The sequence below is a fragment of the Acromyrmex echinatior genome, chromosome 12 (genome assembly GCF_024713525.1).
Source record: "Acromyrmex echinatior isolate Ae372 chromosome 12, ASM2471352v2, whole genome shotgun sequence".
NCBI classification, from domain to species: Eukaryota; Metazoa; Arthropoda; class Insecta; order Hymenoptera; family Formicidae; genus Acromyrmex; species Acromyrmex echinatior.
The window spans coordinates 7,775,842-7,789,928 of NC_141863.1; the positions used below are offsets into that span (position 1 = coordinate 7,775,842).

Sequence of the window (14,087 nt, forward strand, 5' to 3'; positions counted from 1 at the left end):
ATCAAATATTCTACCAATCACACCATTGTAGTTACATCTTTTCTTCTCAAGACATCGACACCAAGTTGGCGCGTCAATGACTAGATTTTCGCCTTGCATCTTGCATCCTCGGCGCCTCCGGGAGTTTGATGCGCCCACCGGGGCGTAAATTCAGCGATTGGCCCGTGCGTAAACTTCCTACAACTAATCCGTCGAGGATCGTACCGCGAGTTCGGCATCCATCTCGTACTCACCCAGTGAGAGTAGCGCGACTTGGGCGCGATGAATATTGCAGAGCGTCGAGCGCATCTCTCCGTGTTACGTGCCTGCTCGTCGTGAGTAGAGACACGTAGAACGGATAGATAGAGAAACGAACACCTGACGTGACCGACGCGCCGGAGACCACGCGGAAACTGACTCCTTTCGATGGCACACTGTCGGTAGTATCCTCGCCACGGAGCGGAACCGAGTGTATACGTACGTTGACTTTTGCTTTTGCTTTTGCTTGCCGCGGTCGCCTTTCGGTTTCGCCGTGGTGGGAAGAAAGATAACGGCCCCGCGTTACACGCTCATGGCCAACCGATCCTCAGATGAGCGAGAGTGTCGGGGACTGGTCGATACGCTTCGAAGTCTCGAAAATGATCGCGATTAATTGATGTGTTTTGGGGAAAGTGGGGTGTGAGATCAGAGACAAACATCGTTTTGCGGTCTTCTGCTTCATATAAAGTCACATATACAGTTATAAGTACGTTTTAAAATTTTGTAAGTGTATTTCTGGATAAAAAGAAAGAATAAATATTCTTATTATTTTAGATCGCAAATGCTTTGTTATTGAAAAATAATGCGCCACTTATATGTCTACATTGGCTTAAGGATGTGTGGAAAATGATGGGAGACAGTTTGAGCTTCTCTTGTAAGCAAAAAATGTCTGACACTTCTAATAAAGTTATTATTTAATATTGTATTTAACAGTAATAATATAAATAAATAGTAATAAGGCTGTAATATCAGTAAATATGTTAAGAGTCCATTAATAAAAAGAAAGAAAAAAACGCAGATAGATGGTAGTCCATTTCATACAATATATTGGTACAATATATTGGTTTTTTATTATAAAAATTATTTTAAGCAAATTTGCAAAAGTAACGAACATCCAACTTTCACAATGTAAGATAATGACTCGAAATGACTCGATTGGAGTCAAAACGTTTGTTGTCAATTGTAATTGTTTATATTAATTTTTAATGCTAATTTAAATTAAAGTTCTTTGCTACATTACTGGCTCTTTGCCCTTCTTTTGTACCACATTGAGTAATATAATAATGATATTGTTAATAAATACTGTATTTGTATTATGTATCATTATTTTAAAACGAAGCATTTGCGACTCAATTTTCATAACACTTATTCTTTTTTTTTATCTAGGAACATGTTTACCTTCAGGAATTTTAAAACATGCTTATAATTCGGCCTGTATATTTTTCGCCACATATATTTATTTTAACAAAAAAGAATTGATATTACAATTATTATATCTGAAAGTGTATCATTATTGTGGTTAATTTGGATTTCATCTGCATTGTAAAAAATGAGATGAGTTTTAAACTCATCTTAACACTGCAAATCTCAGTGTCTAAAAAGTGACTTTAATATATGTATGTGATTAGTTTCCCGTGTAAAAATAACACAATAAATATGAATTTACACATTTAAAAGTACAGTATAGCACGAAAAACTAAATAACGTACATATAAATAAAGTTACTTTTTATACATTTGGATTTGTGATGTAATTGCTTTAACTTACCGCTATAAATTTTATTAGAAACTTATGTTCCCACATTTTAATCTCGTATTTGACTAAGATTAACATAAAATGCATCAATCAGCTGTCAGCTGAGCAAAGTTTGAACTTGAGTAAATAGTAATTATGCGGAACTCGCAGAATTTAATGTCCGTTCGCGTATATTTCATCGGGGAAAGGTAGCACGTATAAGTGGCGTGCTTATAAAGGAGTGAAGTTCCCGTTGCTATCTCTCGTAAAGGACGCGTAACGCAGTCGAGTCTACGACCGTTTAAGTTTCATTGCCTTTCGCGCGAAATATTAAGATAACGTCCGACGCACAAGCGCCGCGAGGCAGTCTCTTATTCTAGTCTGACAATGAGCCTCGTTCCTGAGCGCCGTCAACTTGGGTTTTATCGCCCGCTTTAACTCTTGCGAGCATTAAGCGCGTTACCTCGTAAAAGAGCGTTGCGAGTAGATCGAAAGGAGAAATTGCATAGCCCGGTATAATTACGCGTAATTGTCTGTGTCTGATTAAGCTGATTACTTTCCGAGGGAACTTTTTAGGCGGTTCACAAGCCGCCCCGGTTTTCCATTAGACCGATTATAATTATTTACGCGATTATCGAGGGAAGCGGAGCATTCCGCGAGGACTCTCCCAATTGACGATTCAGGTGCTAAGCGAACAATAAATTCAACAATCCGATGAATTCCAGATTTAGGTTTAAAAATAGATGGCGAAGATTATTCTTACGCTTTCGAGCCTTGGAACGTTTAAATCTTAGCACCGTCCATCGGAGTTGAGAACCAACCACGAGAGTTGAGAACAAGCGTGTAAAAGCGATTTAAAAGTGAGAAAAAAAAAAGAAGCGAGAGAGTTTGTACTCTGAATGCAACAATTAGACTTTCTGCGTAGAAAAGAGCTTCATTCTTTCACGCCAGATTATTAAAACTGATGTGGAAGATGTTGCATCGTAAATGGCCGTTCTGTGAATGTATCGTAATACGATGGTGACTTCCTACCAACGCGATGTGATGTAACCGGGGAGGACAGTGGCGCGAAAATTAGTCGGAAAATGGGGAAAAACGATGGCGAAAAGCGGGCAAAATCGTTCCCATCGTAGGAATCGGACAACAATTCCGCGGCCACAGTTCCGCGGTTGACAATTACTGCCGCGACTGCTCTGATGTGGCCGTTATCGGCCGCTATTTTTTCAGGTGCGTTCACTCCTGGTAAAATTAAACAAAAATTTCCATTCGTAACGAAAGCACAAAAATCGCGGCCGTTTGTTGGTGCGACCGACAGAGTTCGGTTCCCTTCCCAAGAGTCAGTTACGGTGCAGCCTACTGTAAGCGTTTCCGTGCGTAGAAATCGTTTCGTTTGCGCACAATGAGTACACGCTTCGGAACAATTAATCCTTCGTGGTTTGAATCAGACTTTGAAGATCCAAGCGAATTTTTAATTTTAATTTATGTTGGACTCAAGTTCGGACGTTTACAAAGAAAAGTGGAAAACTTTTTGATCATATATCATATTCTTGAATATGTTTAAAGAGTGTACCAGATTTTTCGGATTTTTTAGAGCTCGACAATTTTTGGGAAAACACAATCAAGCACCAGTGACTCCGGTTGGACTGGGAAAGGAAAATAAAAAAAACATTGGATTACGAACAGTTTAGACACTTTTATATACCTACTCTCTAAAACTTTTAGGCTGGGTTTATCTTTCGGTAAACTTCAGCTCACTGTCTTATTCTCTTACTCTCTTATGCCCTTACTCTTTTATTCTTTTGTTTGTCCAGGAGATAAATTACCACATAGTTTATCCGAAGATGAAACAACCGGCCTTAGAGTGAATAGTCACTCTAAAGAATAAAATCTCACTCTTAAAGATTAAAACTCGATTAAAACGAGTCACTCTTTTTCAAGACTGACAGTTTCCAGTGACTCTTTACAGTGAGATTGCACTTCAAAAGGATTTAGAAAGTAATTAAAATTTCGGTAGTTTTCGTCATGTTGTGAAAGTATTGTCGTCCACAGTGAAACGTAAGAAAATATGCGAATCTAAAACAAGAAACATAGGAACGATTCGCGGATCTGCATTGCGTCGTGTTTTTACATCGCGCAGATAAACGCGAGATTCTATCCGTCACGGCATCATAAGAAAATACGCGAATTTACGCATAAACGTCCATCCTCATCTTCAGCGGCTAACGTGTCGAGGATTAATTACATCCCGGGCGGTCGCGAGCGCTAAAACGTTGATTCCATAAACCCACGGAAAAAGGAGACCGTCTGGCAGGATGAGTTTTTCAATGACGATAATTGTACGCCATTAGGTAAGCCGTCCCGACGTGAGCACAATAACACGGTGATGTCGACGACGTAGCGGCAGCATCGTTGTCGTCGTCAACGTTGTCGTCGTCGACGCGAAAACGTGAGGGAGAAGAGAAGTACGTAGTTGAACCGAGCGATATCAAGTCTCATTGTTTCTCGGGTTCGAGCTCTTTGTCTCTTCCGTTTCGAAATGCCAGGCGTGGGCGGCTGGAGAAGGACGAAGAATGCAACGAACCACGGTCTCCCGACGACACTTGGAACTTGCCAGTTTACCAGTTGTCGGGGGCGACCTGGTCGCCTCCGCAAAAGGACACGAACGCTGAATGCCACGATGCAACGCGCACAAGATCTTGCATTACGAAAGTCTCGGTTTACACTGCTACTTAACCCATTATCACGTACATTTCGCGCGATGAAATTTGAAGCTTACGTTGCGCGGAGAAAAACGAAGGAAAGCTCTTCATTACTCTTTTAGAGCAACACTTCTGGAAACGGGATATACGTATTTTTGTTTGAGAGAGCGCTCAGCTTCTTTATTAACGTATTAAAACGTACGTTCTCGCTAATGTACTTTAGTACAGTATTATTATTGCACTGAAAAAATTACTAAGTTTTAATAAATTTAATAAATATTTTTTTGAATAGTTCCGAGTAAACGAGGTAATTGTTCCAGTGATCGGATACATTACGTAAGATTTATTATTGGCAATCTTAAATGATTTTTTTATTACAATATTATGATTCAATTGTATTGCAAGATTATTTTAAAAAGCATTTGAGATTAATAATAATATAAACAAATAAAGTTTTCTGAAAATGTCCAGTCACTAGGACATTTATCTTATTTACTATAAATATAAATATATATTTATTTGATATAAAAATTATTAATTTAATTCAACTATTATTTCTTCTTGAACACATAAGTAAAAATTGCTTAATAATTTTTATATATGTGAAAATAATGAAAATTAATCCAGGAAACACGAAAGACTCATCGTGTGCAGTAAGGATGCCAAAAATTAAGATATACATTAAGAGTTAATATAGGTCATGAGTTATAATCGATGTTATTAGCTCAAAAATAAGTCAAATATGCAAACGTAAATATTTACATCTAAATAGTAGTTTATGCACTGCAAAGTTTTTTATCAAGCATTCTTTAGGGAAAGTATTGAATTTATAATCAATATTAATTAAATTTATTTATACGTCAATCTCGAAATATATCTACGTATTTTACAGAAATCAAATTCTGATCTTTCTTGTTCTCTCTGGTCATCTGATTATTTTATTTATGCAATAATCGTGGATAAATTGCACAAAAGAACTCCGCCCTAATTATACGGAAAATTGAATCTCGATGAAATGAGAAAAAGCTTAAGCGATATTATATGTGAAAATTCTCATTTCATCGAAAAAATAAAAATTCTTTGTTATAAATTATAACAAAAGATGTCATAGCTCAAAAATTATTTTCTATTTTATATTCTTCATAGCCCAAGTTTTACACCTTTGATACATCATAGCTGAAAAACTAGCCATTCTTAAGTCTGACATTTTTTGTTCACCACATTATAAGCTACATTTCACCAGAACTTAATTTTCCATATAATTACTGCGATTCTTTATTTAGAAAAAATAACCGAGTTTCCAACGACACAATGCTTTAAGGATAGACTCTCGTTACTCTTGCGCGTTTCGACTATCTTTGTACAACTGTTGCACGCTTGTTACAATTCGCTTTCATTATCACGGTACAATGTATCTCCGCGGAGAAGGCGAGGTCGAAACGGCACGCGCTCGCAATTGCTTACGTCACGTTGCTTTTGTTTCAAGCGGTACGGCTTCTCACGTGTAACCCTAGGCGAGGTTGCATCAAATTTTAACCTCCGTTGTGCTCCGCCGCTTCGCCGTTTCCACCGTCTTCGCGATTCGCGCGAGGAAAACATTTTACCGACTTTCTCCGACGTTTCACAAAAGACACCACGTTATTGAGGTCCCTCTCCCTCTTTCGCTTAACGTACCGTACAATTTGGCCCGTGTCGCGAGTATTCTCTCGTTGCGGAAAGACAATAATGAATTGAGCGCCAGCACAAAACTTATAATAATAATGCTATTTTCATGTTGAGGCTCAAAACTTTTCAAACGACCCTCGTGTATGTGTGCGTACGTACGTGAATAAAGAAAATATACTTTAAAGATAATTAAGAATACATGACATACGAGCTTTGCATTTACTCAGTTATTTAATTACTTTATTATTTAATTAATACATTGATACGTGACTCCAGTCCAATGTATGTGGATAGCCGCTTCAAGTTCAAGATTGAATTACGGTGCAAGCTAGACAGGCAATCGCCTGAAGCATCAAAACAGGTCTGCCTTACCTTAATTGTTATCTCAGAACGCTGTAACACTTCAGTTTTCCTATATCTCTCTCCAAGTTTATTTTTGTGCAGGGTTTACATTGAATCACTATAGATTATACCATAGTGATTTAAATGGAAATCGAGGACTCTGCAAACTTAGCGATAATATACTCGGACAGTTATACCGTGTATTTTATCACAAACGCATATTTATAACACATATTTATAACATATAGCAAAACGTCGTCCGTGTTTTCTCGTTCATCGTAACGTCCCTCTGATATGAACTCGAGCGTGACAAAACGGTCGCTCAAAACTTCCTGCATACGATACTTTCGCGGATGACATCAGAACCGACGACAGTTCCGATTACGTTTGGATGCGATCCAAATCATATTTAACTTTCCATGTTCCTTCTTTTTTACATCCGCGCGAACGCTACACAGATTTGCTAAATTTATCCATGTTAAATATATCTTAACAAGAACATGCTATAATAAATTAATAAGTACTATATATTTGATTTCTGTGTCATTTTAAACGTGTCATTCCGGATGATATTTTTAAGATGAAATTATTTAATTAAGGGTGCACTTCACATATTTTTAACAAAATGGAAAAATTCTAAAAGAATTACAGATTTTTTTATATTATATTTGAAACTAACACAAAAAGTTTGGTAGCGATATAAAATCTAGATCAAAGATTATTTTAGTAAGAAGTACGTAAGTTTAAGATGGACATATTTTTAAAAAATAATTAAGATGAAATAAGGAAATTTCTATTTAACTATAAAATTGTAGATTGTTAAATATATAAATGACCTTATTGATCTGTTTTGTCTGTCTGTCTGTGTGTGTGGGTGTGCGTGTGCGTGTGCGTGTGCGTATGAAACAGATCAAAAAATGAATTAGAAATTTATACTTTCTGTATAAAAGTAAATATTAAATTTTATATATATATATATATATATATATATATAATACAGAAAGTATAAATTTCTAATTCACTCTGCAAAGACTATATACAGCTGATACATTCATAATGCTTGAAGTATCTTCTTTTCGTTGTAAATTAAAATTATATTTTAGAAAGTATTCAGACTCCCACGCGCCGAGATACTGTCGAACTAATATTTCATATTAAAAAAAAATAATTACGTTCATTATATATTCATATCTCGCACTGCTTTCACGAACTTCCAAGTTCCAATTATTTCGATTTCAAGGCTAGCACAAGTCCATCACGTAATCAACAACCGAGTCCGTCACTTTCTACTTCGAGTGAGAAGTTTGACAGATCGCGTTTACATCTTGAACATCCTATATATTACAGCTGTATATTAGCGATACATTTTTTTGAGCTCACGCAAAACTAAAAGATCGCGCTTTTGAAAATAATAATATTTATCGATTTTTTTAGCGAGTCGAATGCGATCTAATTCGGCTAACGACGGCGAAGACGTCGCCTGCATTTTTATTGAATTTTCTCTCTGGACGAGCAGAGCTTTAATTGAATTCATGCTAATTCGCGTGACTTCTGAATTTTCTGCGCGAGATAACGATCGGTATTCTCATGCCTCTTTCGCGCGGGAGCGTGAGACTGCTCTTTATTTTTCCAGCGAGACTCGCTTTCCATCTTTTCATAATAAAAAGAAAACTCGCGCGAAACTGTCACGAATATTTTCAGCGGCGCGAAGCGCTTCACGAACCGGGAAAAATTTTGCGAAATGTCGGATTATATACAGTCGAGGGTTTACCAAAATGGTGTGTACCGCTCGAGTTTCGCCCTGGGAATATTTAAAAGAGGCGCAGCCGTGAGAGAGGGAAAATGATAGTGCGAATTATATACGAGAAATACATTTCTACCACTGGTGCGAGACTTTCCGAAACACTTTGTATATATACGCATCGTTTCGAGAATGATAACGAAATCTATGGCACTACAATCGGTTTCGGCGACTAAATATCATTTAATATCGAGTATGCATTTGATCGTGCAATTGTTCCTCATTTTCATTTATCTGTTTACTTCACTTGTATCGTGTTTGATGACAAATATTGTGTACGTCCCGTTGCGAATGCCGCATTGGAGGTATAAACAGATTGCATATATATTAAGTTGGTCATTTATTACGTATTTTTCCCTCAAAAAATTACCTCCATCCGTCAGATTTTAGGACAGGATATAATCGCTGACGTTTCTGCATTGGATATTACTCCGTGTTTTAATTAAGCCGCAAAGGGATATACTATGACAAAAAAATTTATCTCATTTTTAAAAGATTTGATTATTTGGAAAAGTATTTTTGAGAATAACACTGAGAAACAATCTGATTATAATCACATGATAAAATAATTATTAGGTGTTGGAATTAATTCGTAGCGTTTTTTAATGAAAGAATGTTATTTATTTCACATGAGCATTAAAAAATACATTAATGAAAGTACTTCCCATCACTTGTAAAACGCTACGAATTAATTCCAACACCTAATATGATTGTAGGAGTTTTAATTTTACAATTATTACTAATGTTAATACAATTAAGAATATCAAGCTATGAGATAATAAATACAAAAATAGCATTAAAATGTCCTTTAAAGCCTTTATTTTACGCTTCAATAACGCAGTTATTGAAGCGTAAAATAATTTCCATTTATATTGAGAGCTATATAAAGAACACATACGTTTCGAATCTTGTTTTGGGTCCTTTTCAATACAGAAATTTTGATGTTAATTCGCTTCACTAAATTTTATGTTAATTAATAATAATAATAGTATTTATAATTCTATTGTACAATATATACTAAAAAGAATATATGATTGTTCTCAGAAATGGCTATAATAAAATTACAATCGTTTTCGGAGAAAAAATTATATTTTTTTATCATAGTAATAATCATAAAAATGGAGCTCTAATTATAATAATAATTTTACTATTCAAGTATAGTTATAATAAATACCAAATATTTTTCTCTCAGTGTAGATTATTTCTATAAACTTGATTCGACATTATTATTTTTATATACTGGGATACGCTAATTTTCTGTTGCTGTATGTAATATTAGAGATTACGATGTTCAACGCAAAATGAATAATCGGAATTAATACGTTTTGCTTGGCATCACGTTCGACGAGCATTTGAATCCATCATTTTCGCTACGGGAAATAGTCTGCTGTTTATTAATTTATTTCGTATGAGACTCGCTCTTCAGAGTAGCAGCCGATATGAACGTGTTATCGCCCTCCATAGCAATATGCAGGTACACCGAATTAAATTCACGTGCACCGCTCCGGATGGCCATTAGCCATCAGCGAATTATCCGGCGACGACCGGATTTTCTCGGTACCATCGCACAAAATATTTGCTCGGAAATCTTCCTGAAATTTACATGAGTCTCCCTGGAAGCGGATCGCGTTATAATCTCCGATGCGTCGAATTTAGCTGATTTCTATTGAAAAACCGCAATCGCACGATGGCCAGCGTCTCGCGATTATCCCGTTTTCGTTAAAATTGCAATTATTCTGCATTTAAACAACTAATCTTTTTTCTATTAAAAAACCGCAGCTGCATGATTGCCATCAGTGTCTCTGCGATTATCCCATTCTCGTTGCGATTATACTGCATTTAAACAACTAATCTTCTTAGAGAAATCTGTATTTACTTTGTTGCAATATATGTATTTAATGCAAATAAGTCGACGAAAAATTATTAATGCAATTTTCTGTGCTTCTTTTTGTCTTTAGTTTATTCTTGATGTACAGATTTTTTTTAGATGAAAATCTAAGAATGAAAGAATAATTACAAGTTGCACATTTTGTCGAATGAAATCTTTGATAATAATCTCGTGAAGGTTGCGATTATTTGCATTTTTAAACAACTAAATTCTTAGAGAAACTTGTATGCACTTTTGTTGCAATATGGTGTATTTAACGCAAATGAGTCGACAAAAATTAGATTATTAATGCAATTGTGTGTGATTTTCTTCTTTAATGATTTTTTTTATGTATAGATATTTTTTTAGATGAAACTCTAAGGATGAAGGAACTATTACAAATTGTATTTTTACTGTCCAATGAAACCTGCGGCAAAATAATACTATTAATATTGCAATTATTTGAATTTAAACAATTAATCTTATTAGATAAATCTGTATGCATTCTATTGCAATATATACATATTTAATGCAAAAAGATGGAAATTAGATTATTAATGCAATTTTGCTTCTTCTCTGTCTTTAACGTTTCTTCCTAACGCACATATTTTTTAGTAACTATCTAAAATCTAAAGATGAAAGGATTGTTACGAGCTGCATTTATTTTGTCGAATGAAATTTGCCAATAATCTTGCTTTCATGACGTCTTGAGACACACATACACACACACGTAGCATCGCGGTCAAAGTAATACTGACCCACAAAATCCCAGCGAAAAAAGGCACGTGCAAAGAGTGGTAGAAAGTCCATTCCCGAAGTGTTTATTCCGGTCAGAAACTCATCTCCATCTCCGGTTTTGCGTCTGCATCGGTGCAGCGAACCCGGTAGAATGGCAGAAAATTAGAGCGAGTGAAAAGGTCTTAATGATATATGCGGGGACCCTTTCACGATAACTGCATACACAATTTCCGCGCTTCACACGATTTTCTCGCGAATGGAATTTTAATCGCCGCTACTCTATACGCGATTAACATCCGTCGTCGCTACTAACTCGTTGATTTTTGTTATTGCTTTACACCGCATCTTTAGAGAAAAATCCGATTTTTTCATCACGATCAGACCACCTTAGAAATCGTTCTATTGAATCGGTCCATTGAACGGGCAAGTAATAGAGTTGCGTGTGAATAACGATACGTAAGTAGTAATTTTAACTTTCAAGTATTACGTCGCTTCTATTTCTTTATCTCCGCTATAACTCTATTGGCGCGTTATATTATTAGACTGAGAATATTCTCTTGTGAGACGGCACAACGAAGATAAGTTGTATAGACGTACTCATCCATGATAATTTTTACGCTTCCTTCCTTAGAGACGCGATCGATCAGGAAATATTATATATACAGTGCATCTTCGTGAGAATCTATTTTGCTGCGCAAAATGGAATTGGATAGAGAAACTCTCGTCTTGCGAAATTATATTTATTTAGAGATATATTTAAAACGCACGTTTCTCTTTCTGACGTATAACTCCTAACGTTTACCCTCTCGAGATGTATTCCGCTTCATCCCCGACGTCCGGTATCATCCGGTCTTTCGAAGAGCTCGATGCAGTCAGAAATTTCGTTTTCTCTTTCCATTCTGGCACGAACTGAATCCGCTTATAACGCTTCTTAGGATTAAGTGCCGTGCCTTCGATGTTCCATAACGAGCGAGCACTCCATAAGTCGCTTAATCAAAATTTCAACGGTCGACAACGTCAGACGTGCAGGCGCTGTGGCCGCTCTATTTATTAATTTCCCCTGAGATCGTTTCGTTACCATTAATTCTGAAATTTTTTCGTACGTACGAATGTTATTCGTATTTCGTTTAATTTAAAAAAGCGAAATGTTTGTTAAAAACATCTGACACGCGCGGCTTTTCATATTTTGCAATTACATTACGTGATATACAGGGTGTTTGATAAGTAACGATAAAATCCTCCGCATAGAGATAGAGTGGACTAAATTGACAATGAATCGAAAATTCCTGTACCATTTTACAATTTTCACAATAATTAACAAGATATTAAGTACGAAAAATCGCCGAATATTGGTTTTCAATAAATTTTTACTCAAGTACTATCAATTTTAAACAGAAAAAACAGTGACAAAAATTGTATATTTTCTTCTCGTAGTTTTTTCTTCCCGAGAATTTTTTCAGGATTTTTTAGTATTGCATTTTCTCATATTGGTAAAAATAATTGCCAATAAGAAAATGCAGTACAAAAAAATTGATGAAAAATTCTGAAAAAATTCTTAAGCTCTGAGAAGAAAATAAATTTTCGTCTCTTCCTGTTTTTTTGTAAAATTGATAGTTCCTGAGTAAAAAATTATTGAAAACCAATATTCGATGATTTTTAGTGATTAATGTCTTGTATTGCGAAAATTACAAAATAGTACAGGACTTTTTGACTCAATTTAATCCGCTCTACTCCTATGGGAGAGTTTTATCGTTATTTATCAAACACCCTATATATATATATATACATATGTCAAATATACTAATTTTCTGCAGTTCTAAGTAAAAAGACTAAACTGCACAATAAGATATCGAGACAGAAGAACGCAAGAACATTGTTAATATAATCAATAATTGTTATTTGTTGAATATAAATTTGAGCAAATTAATACATTTCTTGATTTTTGTTTAACTTTTGTTTTAGTTCAATTACTCGTATGCGTTAACCAGGACACTTCCGCCTTGTAAATTTACTTATATGTTTAAATGTATGAATGCTATTTATACATATACATTATTATATTTAGCGCTAATTGTTCCACGATTAAAAAGAATTTTTTGCATTTGTCTTTAAAGGATGTATAAACATTATCAATCTGTATTAACTGTAAATCATCAAAGACAACAATGAAAATCGACATACAATGTCGAGGTATCAGAAATGTAGGATTAACAATATTGAGCAGCGATGATCTATAGCTATAGGAATGATTGACAGTAATTTAAATTGGATACAATTAGACATTATGAATTTAACAGTGGTCGCCATTGGAAGAACTTCCGATAAATTTTCAACTTTGATCTCTGAATTCGAGATGTTTACGTGAGAATACATGAGCTTGAATAACACGTAACAGCGTTCCCAGAGCGCGTGTATCATTGGGATCAGATTAATTGGCAGGCGAATTGGTCCCCGATGACAAAAGCTTTCCAAGTCGCCGAAGGTGTCCAATAGAAAATTCGAATCGCGTAATCGAAGCGTCGTTTAACCCTGGCGGGCCGGTTGACATTTTATTAACGTTCAAAAGGGTGACGACATTGACGGACCAATTTCCGCGGCGTGTATTCGCGCGTGCTTGCGCGTGCTCGCGCGTGCTCGCGCGTGTTCGCGAGCGCATTATGTCGAACATCCATGTTTGTCAGTAGCTATGCTAGCATGGACAACCACGAAACGTAATGAGACCGCGAACAGACGTGTTTTACGCGCACGAGAGGGTCTCTCTTCCCTTTGCTGTCATTCCCGTTTCTCTCTTTCACGTTCATTCGTGCTACTTCATCACGCACGCGTGTATGAATGAGACTGCCAATTAGCCACTCGAGAATACTACTTGTTTAAATGCCCCGAAGAATCCGGGAATCCGAATATATAAAAATGAAGGGAGAGAGAAAGAGAGAATTAAATACTTATTCACCTAGAGAAAAGATTTCTTTGATTTAAAGAAATGCTTCTTTGCTATACGAAAAAATTTCTTTGATTTGTGATCGTCATTTCTTTTGATTTAAATATTCTTTTTTTAAAATCAAATAAAATTTATTCGATTTAAAGAAATTATGTTCAAATCCAAAAAAATGACGTTCAAATTATGATTATGATTTCTTTAAATCAAATAAATTTTATTTGATTTAAAAAAATAATGTTTAAATCAAAGAAATTTTTTTCTTTAACCGTATAGCAAAGAAACATT

At 35.6% G+C, this 14,087-nt stretch overlaps 2 protein-coding genes across 2 annotated transcripts in view; one reads left to right on the forward strand and one right to left on the reverse strand.

The window, feature by feature from the left end:
- Positions 1-7,249, reverse strand: part of LOC105145205 (uncharacterized) — a 55,268-nt gene extending 48,019 nt beyond the window's left edge. Inside the window, exon 1 of the mRNA XM_011054624.2 lies at positions 234-7,249. Coding sequence (XP_011052926.1) covers positions 234-288 — 55 coding nt within the window. The 5' untranslated portion in view covers positions 289-7,249. The remainder of the gene's footprint in view (positions 1-233) is intronic.
- The window catches only part of qin (tudor domain-containing protein qin), a 208,176-nt gene that overhangs the window by 50,488 nt on the left and 143,601 nt on the right, over positions 1-14,087 (forward strand).